The sequence below is a fragment of the Ambystoma mexicanum genome, chromosome 1q (assembly GCF_040938575.1).
Source record: "Ambystoma mexicanum isolate Mex_15411 chromosome 1q, UKY_AmexF1_1, whole genome shotgun sequence".
Taxonomy (NCBI): domain Eukaryota; kingdom Metazoa; phylum Chordata; class Amphibia; order Caudata; family Ambystomatidae; genus Ambystoma; species Ambystoma mexicanum.
In genome coordinates this window covers 841700868-841724105 of record NC_090922.1, presented here as the reverse complement: position 1 = coordinate 841724105, position 23238 = coordinate 841700868, and the positions used below count along the sequence as shown (strand labels likewise).

Genomic DNA, 23238 nt, shown 5'->3' with positions numbered 1-23238 from the left:
ATTCTACAAATAGTCCTCCATGTTTTATTAATAACATAATAACATTGGACTGAATTGTTATGCTAATGTAACATTGCATATGCTGTTAAAAGTATAATATTTTGTTGATGAAATAAATGTTACAAATAATACTTTTATATTATCGGTATAATCATGAATCAGTAACATTACTAACAATGCACAGAAAGCATATAGTTGCACTCCGATAATTAAAGAAATAGATTTTACAGCAGGCTTATTTTACCACCAATCGGCAACAAAAGCTGAAATAAATGTTAATAATACAATAAGTATAAATGATACATCTAAATATCAGTCCATGTCTTGTAATTTTACAAGCTTTTAATCATATTTGTTTTTAAACTTTTAACATCTCAAATGGATTAATTAATGTATTTTACGTTATAAAAGTGTACTTGTAGGTTTTGTTTTATCTATTTTAAATGGAAATGATTGTTTGCTGAAAGGTAACTTTATAGATGGATTGTGTTTAACAATAATGTACCTTATGGATGTGTATATATACAAAGCCATTTGGGCTAAAAGTACATTAAACTAAATAAATAATGGAAATCTGCCACTGTTACATATTTCTAATGTTAAAAAGGTTCCATTTAAAGATCTGTTCACTGTCTTATAGATCACAATTGATCACAATTGTGCACAATGTAACCAACTTACTAAGCAAACAAGTCAGACATCATTCAAACTACTTCATTTTAATTGTATTAAGCTATAGAGCTCACGGTGTAAAATTAAATATTTTAATTATAAACTATACACATTCTCAAGTTTCTGTTTTCTGAACAATTTATAAAACTTAAAGTATAATTTATAACCATGGTAACACCACAAACAGTAGTCCTTATGATCTATATGACAGTATGGTTTGAATGTAATGATGACAAATTACTATAAAAGAAAGGTTGCCATGGCATTTAAAGGATGCCTACATAATTGTATCTAAAGAAGAAACCCACACGGGTAAAAGAAAGTTTGATGGGGTTCGATTGGTTACATACAAAAAATAAAATTTTGGACTCCAAACTGTACCACCAAGTATGTGCGTTGAACAAATGGTTTCCAGATATGGATCAGTATTTTGCTAAATATCCTTGTAAGCGAATAAGAAATTATTTTATGCGTTTTAGATTTAATGTCATTAATACAAACCAGATCAATGTTATAAGATCAAGTGTGAAAGGGTCTTGGACCTGGTGCAGATTTTGCCTGGTAGAGGAGAAGGTTGAGAATTTACAGCATATTTTGCTGGTGTGCCCGGCACTTAAGGCCAAAAGACTTCTATACTTCAGTCAATATGTATCCAATACTGCTAATGTAGATAGAGATTTTATTTGGTATAGAATGCTTCATTGTAGTAAAGGCAATTTAAATGTTAGGGTTGCAACTTTCATGAGAAATGTATGTGATCATTTTTAAAAAGTTTGATTGTATTTATTGGAGAGAATGTTAATTAGGTTTGGTGATTTTTGATATTTCTTCCTGCTGGTGTTTAGATCTGGAATTGTGTTTTCTCAGTATTTGATTATGTGCTTGTCTTTGTTTCTTTTCTGAGACTGGTTCTAATTTATGTCAAAGTTATGTAAATACGTGTGAGAAATGTCTATTTCAATATTTTGTAAGGTTTATATAAACCATAACAAATAAATAAATAATAATAATAATAATCTTTATTAACATGTACATAGAAGTATTTGTTATAAGCTATATATAAAATCAACCTTTTATTGGTATTTTTTCTAAAGCTATTTTATTTGAAAGATGTGCTTCTTTAAGAGCTTCTTTTTAACATTGGAGGTGAAAGAAGGCTCTAAGGTGCGGTGTGGCGGCAGTCAGACAATATAGATAAAATATTTCAATGTAATCAGCCAATTACTATAAAAGAAAGATTGCCATGGCATTTAAAAGATGTCTACATACTTTTATTAAAAAGAACAGTAAATAAAAAATCTCAGTTATGTAATTAAAAACAATATAACAAATTACATATTCACAATTTATACTTTTTAATATATAACATATAAGCATACTTTACATACTTCCTTAATTTCTAGCCAGAAGAGCTTTGAACAAACACAAGTATTCATGTTATAGCTTGTATGTAAAAAAAGAACTTTGTATTGGTATTTTTCAAAAAGCTATTATATATAATTGCAATTTAATTTAAATTTCTCAAATTACAAATGTTCTTTTTTTAATTGGAATATTTTTAAAAGGTTCTTGGTAATGTTGGAGGTAAGGGACAGCTGTAAGGGGCGATGTGGAAGCCTTCATACAATGGGTGAAATTTCCAAATGTGAAATATAAATGTGTTTGAGAATTTGATTAAACTTGCTGCCTACGCACACATTTATAGATGCTAAACGTAACCGTATCAGAGAGGCAGGCTACTGTAGATTTTGTAAAGTCAATGATAAAGTAAAAACATAGCACATATTACTGATTGCCAGGAAACATCAGGTTTTAAGAGACATTTTACTTGCTTTGTGCATGATGCTAATACGCTATTTTCGACTGAATTCTGGTGCCGAAGTTTATTAGAATTCACTTGTCTTTTAATATAGCTGCTTTTAGATTTTTTTCTACAGATATGTTGTGAATACTCCAACTTATTTATGTATAGAGTATTATAATAAATAAATCACCAGACAAATAGTACATTCTTGCAGGACTTGCTAGGTGGCCTGTTCCACGGATCATGCAGATAATATGGCAATAAGCCCCTAGCCGGCGGGCCATTACCGCATAAGGTAATGCCCCCGGGGCCCATAGTTACAGGCCTGAGCATAGCGAGGGCCTTAACGAAGGCACCCGGTGCATTACCTTATGCGGTAATGGCCCGCCGGCTCGGGGCTTATTGCCGTTAGTACCCCAACCCGTTACACTGGGGTACTAATGTTTTTTTTCTCAGCTGCGAGACGTGATTCGTTTCGCAGCTGAAAAAACACCTAGAAAAATGGCCTGCCGCTGATAGAAAATGTAGTCCGTTTTCTCTTTCTGTGGCGGCCATAGTAAACCAAGAAAATGGCCACCATGGAAGGGGAAAAGGGACTACTTGTAGTCCCTTCTCCCCTTCCATGGTGGCCATTCCGGAAAGAAAATGCTTTCTGAGACTGGAGAGATCTGCATGCCGTTGCGTGATCTGGATTACCATGCGATAAGGCTCGGAATTCAGCCAACCACAGATGTTATTTTTTCTTCTTTTGCATGCTGGTTACTAATTATCATTAATCCAGTTCACTTAACAGACAGTTTGATAGCTGCATGCATTTGTTCTATTCTGGTTCATGTATCTGATTGGGTTCTGGATTCAAACGGTTTATCTATTTTGGAAATGAACGGTTTGAAATATATACTAGTTAAGATCCACAGTCCTCTTAGATTCAATTTGCATTTTTGTTTTTAGCAATGGAATCAGATGTTTTTCAGGAGAATATGGTGGTGCTGCATACACTCTCAGGTTGCCCAGTTCAGTGCATGAGAAAGCCATCCAGCCCTGTTTTCTTCTTGCTATTTTGGGACTTGTGGTTTTGTCTTTCACATTTTGCGTTTCGGTCTAACAGTCCCAGAATTCCAAAAAGAGGAGTGGCTGGCTATCTGACACGTATGGTACAGGGAAACCTGAAAGCTCCTCCTATCTCTTCTATTACATGTTCCTCTTGAAGTTTCACACCAACGAGGAGAATGTTCTTCTAACATTATGTTCAGATACCACCTCAGATGGCAGCGAGGGTTCGGTACTTTGCTGTGAAATCCTTAAGCTTTTATTGAGATTGGACACAGTCCATCAACCCCTTTGATAGTCCTTTAATCAATATATGACCTACGAAAATCAGCCTTCACTATGCACTGTGTAATTTCTTCCTCTTGATGAAATCTTGGCACATGGGTCCAGAGCCAAGGCATGTTATGTCACTTTCCAGAGGCATGTTCCTCTGGAAGTAATTTATAAACTGACAACATCTAAACATTAATATCTGGATTTGATGTACAGGGCAAACTTTTGATTAGGCCAAATTTGTCCTTTTCTGAAAATAATTTTGGTAGGTAGAATTTTCTTTTCATGCCACCTCAGTTTCCTGCAGTGATTATCTCTCGGTTGTATCGAAGTGAGCATATAGGAACATTGGAATGATTATAGGCTTCTCACATTATTGACTTTTGTACTTCTAGACCATAACCCCCTTTTTACCTTCATACATCCCTCACTTCACCACCTGTTATATATAAATGTCAATGATATGACTAGAAGGGTGGAAGACCCTGATGGGCTTACGCTAGTGAAGGTCCCGCTGAGATGAGTCTGTAAATGTGCATTGGCTTCTCTGTTAATAGTATTTCTGTGCAAAATGCTTCGTTCCCATCTCTACCAGAACACCTGTAAGTATGGAGGAAATGTTATATATCCTAGGGACTCTTGCACACCATGTCATGTGTTATTGCCCACCTTCAGATCCTTTCCTGAGCAGATATCATACTGTGTTTCCCAACAAATTGCATTCCAGGATTACCTGGTCAGTACTCAATATTTCTTTTTGTTTTGCAGTTGGAGGAAGAGGCACAGTTGTGTCTAGCACAGAAAGGACCAGGAGGTACTATTGACATTGAGCTCAAGGAGAAAATACGATTTGTAAGTGAGCATAGTGTTGAAAACCAGTATTTATGTAGCTAGCGTTTTTGTAATGCTGTGCAGTTGTCATCGGGATCTCATGTGATGGATGCTCAAAGTTCTGCCTTTCTATTTAGAGAGCACACCCACTTTTGACCAGAGTCTTCCCTCATTCGTCATCACACACTTGCTCAAGGATGTTATTTACTCTTCGATATTAAGTCGTTAGTGATTTTAAATGGACTGAAATGCAGGAACATACTCCGAGCAGGAAATATGCTTGTGAGTAGTGCTGTAATCTCTAGGGTGAGCATAAAAAGAAAAAAAGGAAACTGGTTCAATCCTTTCACTTCTGTGGTTCTGGTCACAGCATTTTAGTATCTGCTTTCAAAAATAGAGTTGCATTTTTTTAACTTGTGCACATTTGCATACAGTAACAGATAATAAAGCAATTGTTGCTACAATACTGTTTGCGAAGCAGTCCCACTCATTAATTTTATATAGAAGCGAGGTCAGACAAGCCGGTAACCCTCTGAAGACCAATATTGATCAAAAGTATAAGACTACCTGGGCTGTCAGTTGCCTAGTTACTATACAGGCGGGGCACATCAGCACGGACTAGGGAAAGTATATAGGACAGGCAGGGATAATTAGAACTTTCTCTGTCCTTTTTTGTACCTTGTGTGTAAGACATGCCCAGGTAGAAAGTACAAAATGATAGACAATCTAGGAAGTTCAACATTTTTCTTCCAGACAAGTGACAGGATTGACCCAGTTTCCTTCTTCTTTTTATGCTCACCCTCGAAACACTAGCGATCACAGCACTACTCACAAGGATATTTTCTGCTAGTTGGAGTTCATTCCTCTAGGGTTTGACTGCCCTTATTTATTTGTGTGTTACAAAATAGTGCTTGGGCACAACCCGCATTAACCAGTGTTAAGCATTGGTTTTTCGGAAATGCAGGAGCACCTATTTTGGTAATAAGAATGTGGTAGAACTGTTTACTTTATTACATGTTGGAAGAAAGCCAAACTTGAATGATTAAGCGTAGATTGAGTTTGTGTTCTTAGTGAAAGTTGTTTTTTATTCAATTTTTATTATATTCTTTGATTAAACAAAATGATTAAGGGACCACATGTGCTGCATTGCTGCACTTTTTTTTGGGATGAGTTGCCTCATGTTAAAAGCATTATTAATTCTTATTTTTTTTATTTTATTACAGTTTTTTTACAAACTTTATAAAAAAGAAAAAAGAAAAATCAGATTTCTCCTTATCTCCTTTCTCAACTACAACTTATTCTTCAAATTCTTTCTTATTTGTTAAGTATCCAATGTTGAAATGCCACCATAGCGCATACACAATCGTTGCTGTGAAATATGTAGACTGGTTTCTAACTTTAATCAACGTTTATTTCAGATACATATCACAATGAAACAGGCGAGGGAGATGTGTCCCATTTAATCAGACCACCAAGGGTGTGACACTTCACACATAAAGGAATAGGGCTGGTCTCAGAAACCAGATAGCCCACAGGGAGCACACTACTCTTGTAGGAACTCGTGGGGCCTGTAATTGCTACACTGTAGAATGATGGACATGGGCTGGGATATGGATCACATTAGTCAGAACAGCAGGGGTTGGAAATTACTGCAACTAACAAACCGTACTAAAAACTCACACTTTTGCATACACCTCTCATACTCTGAACTAAACATGACCATACCTCTAGGGCACCACAAGCCGCACGTACTTCACAACACCAAAACAACTAAACACACCAGACATAATCTCGCTCATCAGCACTTGGCAGCCACCAACTGAAAATCACACCTACACTCAGTGATCATTGTATCCGAATTGAAGCTTCCAACAGCACATCACAGCTCTCTTGCTCTTTTCTCCCGCTCAATCCAACTAACCACCCCCACCCTCTTTTCATAACCGATCCGCCAGAGAGCCAAGAGACCATGTAGGTGTCAACAGTGCGCAGTAAAAGAACCTTTCTCCAGCATGGGGTCTGGCATGGATTCACATGCTCATGAATATTCCCCGTCGTCAGGCTGGGAATCCTCGGTAAAGAAAAAATCAGTATCAGTTTCGTTTCTGATCTGTCTTTCTTAGTAGTAACCAATCACTAGTCTCTGGGTCATACTGCCCTCAGCCAATGACTGACCTCTCCCTAAGCGCCGCCCTCGGCAGACATCCTCAGATTTTTACTGCACGCTCAAGTGTTGGGAGTCCTCGTGCTATAGCTCTCGAGCTTTTACTGCGTTTTGCGCTTTTTCAAAGACATTTATCTAATTTTTCGTTTTAATCGAACCTCAAGCTCCACCGTTTTCTACTTCCGATCAACGGGGACCCGTTTTGGATTTATCTACGCCCCTCAAGGGTGAAGTTTTCGCCGAGTTATGCTTCTTGGAGGATTCCAGGTGTTTCTGAGGCCTACCTCGTGGACGAGAAGAACATGGCCCAGGATAAGGGAAGCTCGACTCCCGTCAAACTGTTCAGGATCTGCCCTGGATGCAACCTACAAAATGTGTTCGAGGAGGACGAGCATTCAAAATGCCTTTATTGCCTCCACGAGGACAAAACGCACATGGAGAAGGACTGTGCGTTTTGCATGAAAATGTCGGATCGGACTATGAGGGATCGCCGGACCCGCCTCTCAAACTGGCTGGATGGCAAGAGCCCAGCAGGTGAGAAGAAGAAAGTCCGAATGGTCTTCTAAGTCCTGTGGGGGCGCCCCCGCGACGGGGGCCCAACAGAAGGCAAAGCACTGCGGGTCCACGGGCAATGGGAGCATCGAACGGTCGGGCTCCTTGGCTGCCAGGCAGGGCGCACCTTCACTGATGCCATCAACCGCGAGCCAACGCTCCGGCTCGGGGAAGAGAAAATCCGAGAACCCGGCTAAGCTTCTGGAGAAGCCCCGGTTGATCTCGAAGGAACCGGCCGAGGGGGAGCAAGGCGGTGACCCTCCCCCTAAGGTGAAGGCTTCAAGCGCGCCTAAGGCGGCGAAGGCCCTGATCCACCCGGCTAAGGACTCTATCGAGGGAGTCACTGCGGCCCCGGCAAGGCCTGTGGAGGCTATCCCAGTGGAGGATACTTCGGGCCCAGAGTTTCCCTGCCTACGCAGAGGGAATCCTCTTTTAAGCCCATCGAGAAGACCCCCGTGAAGACCCCGGTGGAAAAAAAGGGGTGGGGGGCAGTGTCCGTTATGGACACAACCTCTGAGGAGGAGCTGGCCGAGAATCTGGAAGAGGCCCAGCCCCACGGGAGGAATCCCGAGAAGGGGGACGACCAGAGCGAGGGTGGCAACGATGAGGTTCCCGTGGAGGAACATCCGTCGCTCCCGGCACACCCGTCGCAACCCAAGCCTCAGGACTACTCAGTGGCCATTTTGACAGCAATCCAAGCCTTATGCACGGAGATAAGGACGAGACTGCCCCTACCCCCGGCGGACGACCCAGCTGTGCTGGGTCCTTTGGGAAGCCCTACGAACAAGAGGAGGAGAATTCATCCAGTGCCCCTTCAGCCCTCACGGCCTTCTCAGCCTTTGTCGCCTTCCCCGATCCCGAGGGACGACACGGGAACGGACAGGGCCACGACGGGGACAGATGACGGCGGTGATGATGGGACTGGCCTCCCGTCTCCGATTCCTCGGGCGTCCCCGCCCGACGAGATTGGCTCCTTCCACGCCATGATTGCCAGGGCATCCAAGCTTTTTCAGCTCTTCCCTGAGGAGAAGAAGGAAGGCGTCTTCTACCAACGGCGCAAGGCCAAGAGGAAGACGGTCCTTGCGGTGTCGTTGCTGGATGACATCTGGGACGAGGGACTTGCCCTCCTTAAGAACCCGTCCACGACACCTGCCAAGAGGGACCGGTATGAGAAGAAGTACTGGGTCCCCGACGCTGCCCCGTTGTGCTTTAGGGCGCAGCCAGCCCTGGATTTGGTCGTCTCAGCAGCAGCCAAGAAGAAAGCGGGGGGCATCGGCTTCATCCTCAACTTCCCTACCGGATGGTGAGGGAAAGAAGCTGGACCCCGTGGGATGACGATTAAGGCGGCCAACGCCCTAGCGATTGGCCCGCTACGACAGGGAATTGTGGTACAAGATCGCCCCCCTGTTGGACTTCCTCCCGGACGATAAGAGGGCAGAGGCCCTGGCGATCCTACAGGAGGGTGAGGTGGCGTCGGACCACGCCATAACTGTGGCCACGGACATTGCCGACACTGGTTTCCGCCAGTTGGGCAACAGCGTTTGCCTTCGACGGCCGGGGTGACTCAAGGCGACGGATATCTGCCAGGACGTGCAAGCCAGGGTTTTGGACATGCCCTTCGACGGGAACAGTCTGTTTGGAAAGACTGTGGATGAGTCGCTACAGGCCATCAAGACCAACACAGACGGCTCGGGCCTTGGGAGTTCTGCAGCAGCGGCAGCCACCCTTTCGGAACTCCGGAGGCAAGCAAGGTGCCTCCAAACGATTTGGCGGCGGCTCCTCGACCTACCGTCAGGCGGCCCGCTCCTCAATGCAAGAAGCCTACAGGGGACGAGGCAAGTCAGGTGGATCTCGCCATCGTCGCCAGGGAGGCCAAGGCGGCAAGGCTGCTTCCAAGCAAGACTGAACCGGCCGCCGCGTCGGGCCCCCACCGAAGCACCCCGGTGGGAGCCGGCTGACAAAGTTCATCAGCGTGTGGGAGTCCAACTCCACCGACCGTTGGGTGCTGGATGCCCTGGCCCATGGGCACACACTGGAATTTCTAAAGAAGTTCCCCCGAATTCTGCCCGTGTCCAGGAAGGAAAACCACATCCCTCAACTGTTGTTATAGGTAAGGGCGATGCTCAAGAAAGGAGCCATTGAGCTCGTCCCAAAGAGGCTCTGGGGCTCCGGAGTATACTCAAGATACTTCCTCGTCAGAAAGAAAACAGGAGGTTGGTGTCCCATGCTGGGCTTGCGTCGGCTAAACAAATACATCAAGGCACAGAAGTTCTGGATGGTCACCCTCCAGCACATGCTGGGACAGCTGGAGGAAGGCGACTTCCTAGCGTTGTTGGATCTGGAGGATGCATACTTTCACATCCCCATTTTAAAAGGACACCAAATGTTTCTCAGGTTCGTAGCCCAAGGGCGGCACTACCAGTTCAAGGCCCTGCCATTCAGATTGAAGTCGTCGCCCAGGGTGTTCAAGTGCCTAGCACCAGTGGCGGCACGGGTGCGCCTGCAGGGGATCCACGTCTACCCCTACCTGGACTACTGGCTCATCCGAGCAGGGACAAGGGAACTCGCCGTCGAACACACGGCAAAGACCGTCCGGCTGCTCACGGACCTGGGATTCTCCATCAACTTCCCCACATCGCACCTGGTTCCGTCGCAGGTTGTGCTGTTTCTGGGAGCCAATCTCGATAGAGTAGCGCAGTTGGCCTCGCCGTCGGAGGAAAGAATGCAGGCCATCCTGGGCAATGTACAGCATCTGCTGGCCACGGAAGTGGCTAGAGTGAGGTCCATCAAGTACCTTCTCGGGATGATGTCTTCTTGCATCTATCTGGTGCGCCTATGCAGGCTTCGGATGCGTCCTCTGCAGGAGTTTCTCGACGCCCGTTGGACACAAGCGACGGACAGCTTCGAGGACAAGATCTCGCTCAACGAAGTATTCCGCCAGGCAATTCGATGGTGGGGCACCCGCACGCATCTCGCTGAGGGCACGTACTTTCAGACCCCAGCATACCAGGTGACGGTGACGACGGATGCCTCCCTGGAGGGGTGGGGAGCGCACACGGGAGATATTCACACGAGAGGCCTGTGGCTCCCGGAAGAGAGGCCGCTCCACATCAACGAGCTCCGAGCAGTGTTCTGGGCCCTCAAGTCATTCCTCCCGTCCCTCAAGGGCAAGGTGGTGAGGATCTTCACCGACAACACCACCACGATGTTCTACATCCGGAAGCAGGGAGGAACCAGATCCCCAGCCCTATCCAAGGAGGCCCAGGATCTGTGGCACTGGGCCGTTCCCCAGGGGATGTTTCTGGTGCCTTTTCATCTAGCAGGGATTAAAGAAAAACACCATCGCCGACTGGCTCAGCAGGGAGCTGCGCTCTTGCCACGAGTGGGAACTACGCGAGGATCAAGTGGATCAACTCTTCCGGCGATGGGGCAAACCCCAAATCGACCTGTTTGCGACGGCGACGTACTCCAAGTGCCAGAGGTTCGCCAGCAGGTTCCCCCAGCCGAGAAGCATTGGCGTTGCTTTCTCCTTCCCTTGGGACGGCCTGTTCCTGTATGCGTTCCCGCCGTTGCCGTTGCTGCTCAGGCTCATCAACCAACTCAAGAGGTCCCGGTGCAGGATGATCCTCGTCGCACCGATGTGGCCTAGACAGATATGGTTCCCGGACCTTCTGGACTTGACCAGTCAAACTGTCGACGGACACAGATCTTCTCTCCAGAGAAGGAGGCGCCATTCTTCATCACGACCCGGAGTCGCTGAACTTGCAGGCCTGGCTCCTGCAGCGCTAGAGTTTGGAGGGTACAATATCCCGGCTCATTGCAGAGAGGTTCTTGCAAAGGCCAGGGCGTGCTCAACTCTCAAGTGCTACGGACACAAGTGGAAGAGGTTCTCTGTCTGGTGCCGTGCACAGAAGATTAACCCTCCACGGATTACAACCCCTCAAGTGCTACCGTACTTACTGTCGCTGGCCAAAGCTGGACTAGCTCACGCTTCCATCAAGATACATCTGGCAGCGATTTCCCGATACACCAGAACTGCAGGACGGTCGTCCCTGTGGTCTCATTGCCTGGTGAAGGAGTTTATGAAAGGACTGTTCCGATCGTTCCCGCCGCTGAAGGCTCCAGCCCCAGCGTGGGAACTCAATGTGGTGCTGACGAGGCTCATGGGCCTGCCATTCGAGCCCTTGCATTCGGCTCCGTTGAAGTTTCTGTTGTGGAAGACAGCGTTCCTTGTAGCCATCACCTCTGCACGACACGTGGGAGAGATTCAGGCCCTTTCCTCCAAGCCTACATACTTGACTTTCCACGAGATGAGGGTGGTGCTGAGGACGCACCCCTCCTTCATTGCCAAGGTGCCATTGGACTTCCATCTCAACAAGCCCTTGGTGTTACCAGGCTTTTTCCCATCGTCTTCGTCGCCGGCCGAGAGGACTTTGCATGCGCTGGATATAGTTAGAGCACTGAAGTTCTACGTGGACCGAACAAAGAGTTTTGGGAAGACATCGCAGCTGTTTGTGAACTTTGGACCTGTGAAGCAAGGGAAGGCTCTTTCGAAGGCTTCCATTTCCAGATGGCTCTCCGGCTGCATCATGCACTATCGGTTGGCAAACCGACCGTTGCCCGGCCGTCCGAGTGCCCATTCGACCAGAGCGATCGCTGCTACCACGGCGTTCTTGTCTGGTGTGCCCCTGCTGTACATCTGCAGGGCTGCTACGTGGAGGTCGAAGCACACCTTCACGAGATTCTACTGCGTCGACCGGGATTTCAGGGAGGAGTCCAGAGTCGTCCAGGCAGTGCTGCGCAACCTGTTCGCTTAAAGTGAGCCTGGTGAGGAGGTAAGAGTTGCTTAATGTTGAGTTTATGTAATGCTTAATGTTGAGCCTTGCCACCTCCCGGGGTTGTGCATGTGTGTACTGCTATGTATTCTTATATTCATGAGCATGTGAATCCATGCCAGACCCCATGCTGGAGAAGGAACAAGTTACTTACCTGTAACTGTTGTTCGAAGGGATTGGGTCCTCCGACGTATTCCATATCTGACAGTAATCACCACAGCTGTGCTGCTTCGCAAAATCTTTCTGCGTCCTGCGTCGATGATGTCGATACGCCATCCTCGAGGACCTCCTCCGACGGCCGACGTCACCAGATGTTATAAGTAGGACGCACGACACCCGTAGCCTCAGTTCCGTTTTTAGCCGCGAACGTGTTTGCTTCGGCGATCTCGGCGCGCCTAGACTCTTTGGAGTTTCTGTTTTTTCGGTTCTTCGAACCTGTTCATTTGTGAAGTATTGTCTGGATGTCTTCCTCTTCTTCCACCCCGCGTCCGGGCTTCAAGAAGTGTGGGGACTGCGGGTCCAAGATATCAGTGATGGACTCGCACAACACCTGCCTCTGGTGTATCGGGGAGGCCCACGACATGGGTGATTGTGTCGACTGCCAGTCGCTTACGTCCAAGGCCTTGCGGGAACGTAAGAAGAAGCTGTCGGTCGGTAAGGTGTCCAAGCCCCGGAAGGCGAGGTCCACTGGGCTTTCGACGGACGATTCAAGAGTCGACTCTCCGCATCGTAGTCGTAAGTCTAGGGGGTCTCGGTCCCAGAGTGGGTCCTGCCACTCCTCTGCCTCTTCGAGGCACTCCCGGAAGCGCCATCATTGGTCACCTTCCTCGTCCGAGAACTCCGCCCGTCGGCAGGTTTCTTGTCCCACCAAGCGTTCCTCTCCGGAGGAATGGGCTTCCTTCGGGAAGAAAATGTTGGCGATTCTTGAATCGCAGGGCTCCGGTCCGTCCACGCCTCCGAGAGGGGTCGGTCGTGACCATACTGGAGACACCGCTCGTACGCCTTCGGGCTCGGGTGGTCGGCACGATTCGCGGGAGAGGCCCCGCTCGGACAAGGGGAATCGTTCCAGTCATGCCCGTCGCAGGTCCCGGTCCTCGACGCGCTCGAGCCCGTCTGCACCTGTGAAGTCTTAGAAGACGTTGACGCCGAGGTCGTCGACGGACTCTCGAGGCTCCGCCTCTGAGGAAGTCATCGACGCCATCAGCGTCCTTTCTGTCAAAGGACACGCTCGGGGCTCCACCCTCGAGGCCTGTGTCAAAGCCGTCGATGTTGTTGGCGCCGCTCTCGACATCGACTCCGATTCACTCGAGGTCGACGCCGTTTCACTCGACGCCTTTCGAGGCTGTGGTGTCGGAGGTATACAGTGGCACGGGGGAACCCTCTAGAAAGGCTCTGGCCAAGGCAAAACATGTCTTTCTCCTGTATTCTTTTCCCCCTTTCCAGCCTATGGAGTATATTTCCGAGGTGGAAGAGGGTTCTGAAGATGGGTTGGTTCCGGACACGGTGCCAGATGAGATTCTTTCTGGTCATAGCCAGATTGAGGACTTGCGTCAGTCACTGCATGACGCCAGTGGTCTCGACACCTCTCCGGAGGTGGAGTTCTGTAGGCCTGAGCCTGGCACCCATGCCGAGTCATCGTACCGGCGCCTTTTGTCGAGGGTCACGGACTACTTGGGGTGGTCGGCGCCCACAGTTGATTTTGTGCTGGATGACCTGACGGATATCCTCGACCAAGGTCCACCCACTGACCCGGTACTTCCATTCCATATGGCTCTGCAAAGAAGGGTGGCAGCAGCTTGGACTGCTCCGAGAGTCTCCCGGCAGTGGGCAAGTCTTTGCCGCGAAAATACCGCCCAGCCAGTAGTGACCCCTGCTACTTGACCACGCACCCCACTCCCAAGAGTTTGGTGGTTCAGGCGGCTACGGCCCCGGCAAAGCAGGCGTCGTATCCTACCATCCCTCCTGTTAGGGAAGACAAGCGTTTTGATTGCTGGGCAGAGAAAGTGTTTTCAATAGGGGGTATGGCTCTTAAGGCGGCCAACTCGGTGTGTGCTTTGTCACGTTTCACGCACACTTTGTGGAACTGTATTTCATTAGCGGCTGAATATATTCCCAAAGGGGACGAACGGGATGGTTTTCTTGCTATTATTCAGGATGGCATGGATGCCATGTGTGACCATTCAGTCGGGTTTGGACATGGCAGACTGTGTCAGCCGGTCCATGGCGGCGAGCACCGTGATACGCAGGTTTGCGTTGTTGAGGTAGTCGGGGTTTGCTCCTGATGTGCAAGCCAGGCTCCTCAACATGCCCTTTCATGGTGAACATCTTTTTGACGAGAGCCTTGAGAGGTTGCAGACCTCCAAAGCTGCAGCGAAGTCGTTGGGCGCTGCAGTCCGCCAACCTCTGCCTTTTGGTCCTAGGGGACAGCAGTGGAGGGGAGGTTCCTTTCGTTATTACTCCTCCTTTAGTAAAGCGAGAGGAGCTGCAAGTCAAAGGGGCAACCATAGGAGGGCCAGAGGTGGAAAACAAGGTATTCGAGGTGCCATGGCCACACAAGCAGTTGCCTCTTTGCCCTCAGGTAATGCCGCAGCCGCTTCTGCTCAGTCATGAGGCCCATGATTAGCCGGTTGGGGGAAGGCTGGCGCAGAATCTTGTAGAATGGCGTGCCATTACTTCAGATGTGTGAGTTCTGGAGATCATAGCCCACGGCTACTGTCTTCCTTTCCGGCAGAGGCCTCACAACAATCGACCAGGGAATCTCTCTTTGAAGAGTCCGGATTCGCTCCTTGCAAAGGAAATTCAATCCCTGCTGGAGAAAGGCACCATAGAACTGGTGCCTGTAGCGGAGAGGAACAAGGGATGGTATTCCCCTTATTTTTTGATTTCGAAGAAAGACGGGGATTGAGACCCATCATGGACTTGCGCGGTTTGAACAAACTCCTCAGGAAGGACAAGTTCAGGATGGTTATTCTTTCTCAAGTCCTCCAGGCCCTTCAACTTCAGGACTGGTTGTTGTGTCTCGACCTCAAGGACGCTTATTTTCATGTGCCGATCCATCCAAAGCACAAGAAGTACCTGAGGTTCGCGGTTGGCGACTCGCATTTTCAGTTTCGGGTCCTGCCGTTCGGATTGACCTCCGCCCCGAGGGTTTTCACCAAGCTCATGGTGGTGGTGGTGGCAGCATATCTCAGGAAAGGGGGGGATTCACGTCTACCCCTACCTGGACGATTGTTTGACCAGGGTGCGCTCTCCCGAGCAAGTCCTGGATCATCTGTCCGCCACCTGCCACTCCCTTCACAGGCTGGGCTTCTCCCTCAACTTGAAGTCCCACTTGACGCCAACTCAACGGCTCCAGTACATCGGAGCAGTGCTCGACACGTCCCTGGGGCAGTGTTTTCCTCCCCAGGTGAGGGCTCCTCACATTCACATGCCCAGAGTCTCCCTGTGTTCGACTTCTTGAGATTGCTCGGACTCTTGGCATCCTGCATTCTTCTGGTGCCAGAGGCCAGGTTGCGGATGAGATCTTTGCAATGGGCACTCAAGCTCCAGTGGTCTCAGTCCACCGGCAGGATGTCAGATCCTGTTCAGGTGCCGTCCTCGGTTGCCCAGGACCTTCTGTGGTGGGCCTTTGAAGGCAATCTGATGAAGGGGGCTCCTTTTTGGCTACCCTGGCCGTAGGTGACGATCGTGACGGACGCATCCCTCACGGGATGGGGAGCTCATGCCAACGAGTTGACGGGTAGCGGTCATTGGTCTCCGTCGGAGTCCAAACTCCATATCAATCTGTTGGAGCTGAGGGCCGTCAGGCTTGCCCTGAAGGCTTTTCTGACGACTGTGCGAGGAAAGAATGTCCTGATTCTGACGGACAACACTGTGGCCATGCACTACCTCAACAAAAGGGGGGGGCAGGGTCACTTCCTCTGTGCAGGGAGGCGATGCAGCTCTGGTTCTGGGCCGTCCAGCAGTTTTGATCTCGGCAGTTCATCTGGCCAGAGACGAAAATGAGACGCGGATGCTCTGAGTGGGCAGAGCACGATCTCTCACGAGTGGGAGTTGGCTCAGGAGATTCTCCTGGAGATCTTCGCCCTTTCGGGGACCCCTCAAGAGGATCTCTTCGCCTCCAGTGTCAACTGGAAGTGCGAAAGGTTCTGCTTGGAGGAATTTCATCCAAATGGTGCCTTAGGGGACGGGTTCGTGGTGGAGTGGTCCTTCCCGCTGCTGTACGCGTTTCCTCCAGTCCCCGTCATTCCTCAAGTGCTGAGGAGATTACGGAGGTTCGGTTCCTGGATGATCCTCATTACTCCGGCATGAGCGTGGAGGATGTGGTACCCGGACCTTCTGGACTTGTCCATCTGCCCTCCACGTCGTCTTCCCTACCAAGACAATCTGCTCTCACGGGAGGGAGGTCAGGTTCTCCATCCAGAGGTCAGATCCCTCAACCTTCACGCTTGGCTTCTGAAAGGTTGAGGTATAAGGATTGGGACCTCCCTGAAGACGTGATGGAGGTGTTGCTTTCAGCCAGACGGCCGGCAACAAAGTCCCTGTACGGTTGTCGTTGGAGGAAGTTCTGCGACTGGTGCAGGGTTCATAATGTGGATCCTTTTTCATGCGACATTCCTGTCGTTCTGTCTTTTCCAGGTGCCCGGTTGGGATCTGAACCTTGTTCTCAGGTTTCTAATGGGTGCTCCCTTTGAGCCTTTGCATTCTTGTCCTTTGAGACTGTTAACACTTAAAACTGTGTTTTTAGTTGCGGTCACTTCCGCTCGCAGAGTGAGTGAGTTACAGGCACTTTCAGTTAAGCCACCCTTCACTGTGTTTCATAAGGACAGGGTTGTCCTTAGAGTTCGTCCTTCCTTTCTTCCAAAGGTGGTGCGGAATTTCATTTAAGCCAGAAGGTTATTCTTCCGGAATTTTATCCTCCTCCACATCCTGGTAAGGAAGAGGAGAGGCTCCATAGGCTGGATCCTAGGAGAGCTTTAAGCTTCTAAATTTCCCGCATGTCCCGGGTCAGAGTGGATGATCAACTTTTATTGGTTACGCTGGAAGGCATTTGGGACAAGCTGTTACTAAACAGACTTTGTCTTGATGGATCATCTTGGCAATTTCCGAATGTTATCGATTGGCGGATAAGGACCCTCCGGTAGGGTTACGGGCCCATTCTACCAGGGGGATGGCTGCCTCTACTGCCCTGCAGAGGGGTGTTCCCATTCGGAACATCTGTGATGCAGTCACCTGGGCTTCGGTCCATACTTTTGTACGTCAATACTCCCTCGATTCTATCCAGGGGCAGGATCTGGCCTTTGGCAAGGCGGTCCTTTACAATTTGATTGGGCATTCTAAATTTGTATATTCTAAATTCTTCCCTCCTCCTTACTTTGGTACTGCTTTGGGAGTCTGTCATAGATAGATATAGAATACGTCGGAGGACCCAATCCCCTCGAAGAACAAGTTGCTCTCTTAACTGGTAACAATCTTTCGATGGGATGGTCCGACGACGTATTCCATATTGCTCCCTCCCTACCTACCCCGCTACAGAATTTCTCATGCGATTGCAGCTTACGTTTCCGCAAGGCTTTCTGTGGTGATACTCGCAGAAGATTGGTGCCACACGTTCTGGAAAAAACTACGACTGAGGCTACGGGCGTCATGCGTTCTACTTCTAACATCTGGTGACGTCGGCCGTCAGAGGAGGTCCTCGAGGACTGTGTATCGACGTCAACGACGCAGGACGCAGACGCCGAAAGATTTTCTGAAGCAGCACAGCTGTGGTGATTACTGTCATAGATATGGAATATGTTGTCGGACCATCCCATTGAAAGAACGTTACCAGGTAAGAGAGTAACTTGTTCTTCAGCATGGGGCTGGCATGGATTCACATGCGAACCCTCCCTCCGTCCCTTCTGCGGCTCTTCACTTGGTCATACTGCCACTTTACGTGCTACCAAATCTGAGGATGGCTGCCGAGGGCGGGGCTTAGGGAGAGGGCAGTCATTGGCTGGGGGCAGTATGACCCAGAGACCAGTGATTGGTTACTACTAAGAAAGACCGATCAGAAACGAAACTGATACTGATTTTTTCTTTACCGAGGATTCCCAGCCTGACGACGGGGAATATTCATGAGCATGTGAATCCATGCCAGACCCATGCTGGAGGACAACAGTTACAGGTAAGTAACTTGTTCCTTAACATAACTCCCAAATGAGTTTCCTGAAATCACACCCACCTGGAACACTCAGTAAAATGTTGTGCTCTTGTGTTTATTTGTTATTACTAGATAACATTGAATGCTTTTGTAAAGCTAGATCCTATTAAAACATAAAAAATATCCACTTACCGGCGAGTGGTGGTGTGGAGCAGTGCTCCAGATAAGATTTTGAGGTATGAGTATTTTACTCCCTATTCTTAAACTTTGAGAATAAATCTGATTTTAAGAGAGTAAAAATGACTTTTCTCCTTTGCAAGAGAGTAAAATGTATGTGAAATCCAGCAGACGTGTGTAAAGACTGTATGGAAATCATTTCTAAGCGGCAGCTTTCTGCATCGTGGCAGAATACACCTTTCATTATTTCTGTAAGGGCTGGCCATTTGATCTCTCCTGTATATATTTTAGTGTTGAAAACATAGAAACCTAGACTATTACAAAGTAAAGCAAGCATGATGAATTGTATTGTGTGTTTTGAGGTTCAATAGCAGAATTGTCTTCTGATGTTTAATGAAAGGCTTCATTTCCTGGAGCTATTACTACCTAATGGTATACCAATGTTCTGCTACAACAGTGCAGAGAGGTAAGAACTCCATGATAAATTCTATATTTTATATCTTCGTTCAATGGATATTTATATAGTGCTTTTGGTTAAGCGCTGTATATTGAACATATTTATCCCAATTATCACCAAACCGATGTTGGTATCAACCTTGAAAGGATGAAAGGCTGAGTTGGCCTTGCCCGGATTCCAACCTGCAACCTACAGATCACAGCAAAGAGTGCTCAACCGGCTGAGCTATATGATTGGCTAACATCCTTCAGAGAGGTATAATAATCACAGTGCCCAGATGTTGGATGAACCATGTATGAAGCACTACATAAAGTTAAACACCCATGTAGATTATCACAGGGACTGGTTTTGCTGAGTTTCTATTTCAATTACATACGTAACTTTCATTTTGAACAGCACTTGCACTTTCTGGATAGTCCGGTTTTTGATGTTTTAAATGTCTTGAAGATTTGGGAGGATAGAACACCTTGGATTGGTGCGATGACAATCACTCTCCCTTCAACAAAGCCTCTGCTGCCACTGACCATCTATAGTAATGTACCCCATTGATTGCAAGGTTGAATGGATGTAAACTAGACCATGCATAGTCATCATTTTGCACACTGTTTTTATAATTAGAGTGTAAATTAATTTAGAAGTGTAAATATGATCTGCCTCCGCATGATTATGCACACAGCACAGAAATTCTGAAAAATACAATTGTGCAATACTGGTTTGCTTGTATTTAAGGGAAAAGAGCATAATTTGTTACAAAATATTAATTCTCAGTTGCAACTTAGTTTTCCATTTTATTAAATGTACAATCCTTAAATGCTAGGAAAATATGCGCAGTGATTCTGCTTGCTCCATCGACATAAACAAAGCAGAAGCTGAATGGAAAGAACCCATTCCTTTTATCACAGTGTAACTAATTGTCTTTTCTGTAAAAGAAAGACGAAAACCAAATGTCTTGCACTCTCCGCGATCTTTATAATTGAAAAAATGTACAGATGTTATTGAGATTTTTCCATATTATGTTTATTTTCAAAATGATAAATCAATCAATGTCCTCAGATTCATGCCTTCATTTTCAAAATGATAAATAAGAGTCCTCCGATTCATGCCCTCTACACGTGGCTGAACAACTCTTTACAGAACAACAAAATCCAAACGAGGAAAATGAAGATATAAATCCACTATCACTTAGATCACTGTTTATCAAATTAGAATTGTTACAAAAGAAAGAACTCTCAAGATGGTGGGAGGTAAAAACAATGGAACAATATCTAAAAGTCAACAGAATACTGAGAGGTTTAAGAATTTGCATTTTTCCTTCGTTTGATGAGGAAGACCTGGAAGGATTTCAAGAATGGGAAGAACTACTTACCCATACATCGCGAGAAATGATGATGAGACTAATAAACAATGCCAAAAAAGCCCATGACAAATTGACAAAAGAAATAGATGCAACCAAAAAAGTAATAGAAGAACTTAATGTACCAGAGGCAACGTTAAAAAATTACCAAATACTGGACGACTACATACAGTGTTACACAAAAGAACTTAAAATCAAAAAATAAATAAATTCAAGCGAGATGAAATGGATTACAAATTCAAAAGAATATATACATTTCAAAAACCAACAGGACAAAGGAAATATTCACCAAAACAAAGTTACAAACTCAAAACACCTCAACAAGTACCAACTGCACCACCATCTTCAGAAATAGAATCTTCCAGCGATTTAGAAATAGAACAACCAAATATTTCACAACCAATAACTGAAGCCAACATAGGTAAAACATCATCAGCTTTTTTAGAGGAGTATATCAAATACAAAAATATGAAGATTACCCGACAGCACCCAAGGAACCAACAAAACCAAGGTACAATGATACAACCAGGACAAGGACGAGGAGGGGAAGGAGGGGCAGGGGCACCAATACAAATAACAGCTTCAATAGGAGAAGGAGTAAAAACAAGGTCCAAAAATCAAAAACCGTACAATAAAACAAAGTGGTCAACCTATCCAAATTTGAACTATCAAAGGATCTCAAGAGAACACTTAGCAAAGGTTTGACCTTTTGCCCACCATCCAACTCTGACTATTTCACACTAAATGCAGATCTATATACATTTTGTAAAAGATTGAAACTAAAGAAATACTTCTCGCAAATTGAGATAGCACAAAAGAAAAAACAATTAATTGAATCACCGTCGGAACTATCAATCCAACACATGGAAAACACGGCCAATCTGTTAAATCTAACAGAAGATCATCTATATTCAGTGGAAAAAATAACGGAAGAAATGCATATAAACATAGATCTAAGTGAGGAAACAATCGTCATTCATACCAGCATTATTGGCACAAGAGAATGTTATAGACGTATTCCATAAAGCCACTCTAAGTGAATTAAGATCACAATACTTTGCAGGGAGACTAAGCAACAAGAAGAAAATCCAAAATGGCAAAAGGAAAAGACAGCAATAGACCAATTACGAAAAGATTCAGAAATTACAATTAAGAAAGCGGACAGGGGAGGAAACATCGTACTAATGGACACCAAGGATTACATAACAGCAGCTGAAGAGCATCTAAACCAGGAACAATGCTATGACAAATTAAAGACAAGCCCATTAGCAGAATTGACATTAGAATGGATCTCAATGGTAAAAAAATGGACAGAGCAAAATCTGCTAACCGACATGGAGAAAGATTTCCTGATCAACCATTTTCCAATAATGGGCACTATATACTTTATACCCAAGATACACAAGCCATACACTACTTTTCCTTCTTTTAGACCTATAATAAACAGCATTGGTTCAATCACAGAGCCAATATCAAAGTATATCGATACCCATCTACAGCCCCTTGTGCTTGGTCTCACCTTATTCATCAGAGATACAAAATATGTAATACAGCAAATCGAAGAAATAAATTGGGATCAAAGCTACTTACTGGTCACATTGGACGTCTCTTCCTTATACACAAGCACACCACACGAAAAAGGACTGGAAACTACAAACTATTTCTTAAAAACCAGATCTGTTTCATACTACAACCAAAACGAAATGCTACTAGAAATGTTAAACTTTACACTAAATAACAACATCTTTATGTTCAATAACCAGGTCTTTAAACAGAAACAGGGGACGGCCATGTGAGCGAAATGTGCATCAGCCTATGCTAACCTATATGTAGGACACTTTGAAATAGAACACGCATGGACACATGACGCTTTTACCAAATTCAACAATATAATATATTGGGTGCGTTACATTGACAATATTCTTTTGATTTGGAATGGAAACACCGAAACCCTGAAAGACTATGTCACATATCTCAATTCAAATGAATATAACTTGAAGTTTACCACAAATCAAAGTTCCAACAGAATTCAATTTCTAGATCTAGAAATTTGCATAAAAAATGGAAGGATCTCTACAACCCTCTATGTGAAACCAACTGCTGGTAATACAATTCTTCATGCAAAAATTCATCATCCTCAGCATATTATTCGAAACATACCATATGGAGAAATACTAAGAATTAAAAGGAACTGTACCGAACCACCTGAATATGAAAAACATGCTAAACAAGCATTGGAAAAATTTAGAGAAAGAGGCTACAAGAAAAAACACTTGCAAAATTCATATGAAAAAACAAAGATAAACCCAAGAACAGAACTGCTGCAAAATAAACCAACCAAAAAGGAGACAAAAGAACAAAAAGTGAGATTCATAACCAAATTCAGTATCAATGCAAAACAGATCCAAAATATTCTGCAGAAAATTTGGCACATTTTGAAAATGGATCAAGATATTTCTAAATACATTGAAGAAGATGTACACATTACCTTAAAAAAAGCGAAAAGCTTAAAGGACATACTAAGCCATTCGCATTTCACTGCAAAGAAACAAGAAGGAGGACTAACTCAACTATGGACTAAAAAACTTTGCAGGGCAACTATAAATGCGGAACATGCATTAGTTGCCAATTCTCTGACAATGGGAAAAAAGTGTTTCTTTGCCAAATGGAACCAAATATTAAATCAAAAACTATCAACTGTAACACTAAAACAGTAGTATATGTAATCACATGTAGATGCAAAAAAAAATGTGGCAAGCACAACGAGAAAACTAAAAACCAGAATTCAAGAGCATATGAGAGCCATCACAAACAAAGATATAAGATACCCATTGGGATATCACCATCTAATAGAACACACAAATGAACCCATCAACGATATAACGTTTTTTGGAATAGAAAAAGTTACCAGACCACAGAGAGGAGGA

General features: G+C 45.7%; 1 protein-coding gene across 1 annotated transcript in view; it reads left to right on the top strand.

Annotated features, from left to right (window-relative positions):
* The window catches only part of TDRD5 (tudor domain containing 5), a 2293977-nt gene that overhangs the window by 736781 nt on the left and 1533958 nt on the right, over window positions 1-23238 (top strand). The window contains exon 5 of the mRNA XM_069641474.1: window positions 4568-4651. Within this exon, the coding sequence (XP_069497575.1) occupies window positions 4568-4651 (84 nt within the window). The remainder of the gene's footprint in view (window positions 1-4567; window positions 4652-23238) is intronic.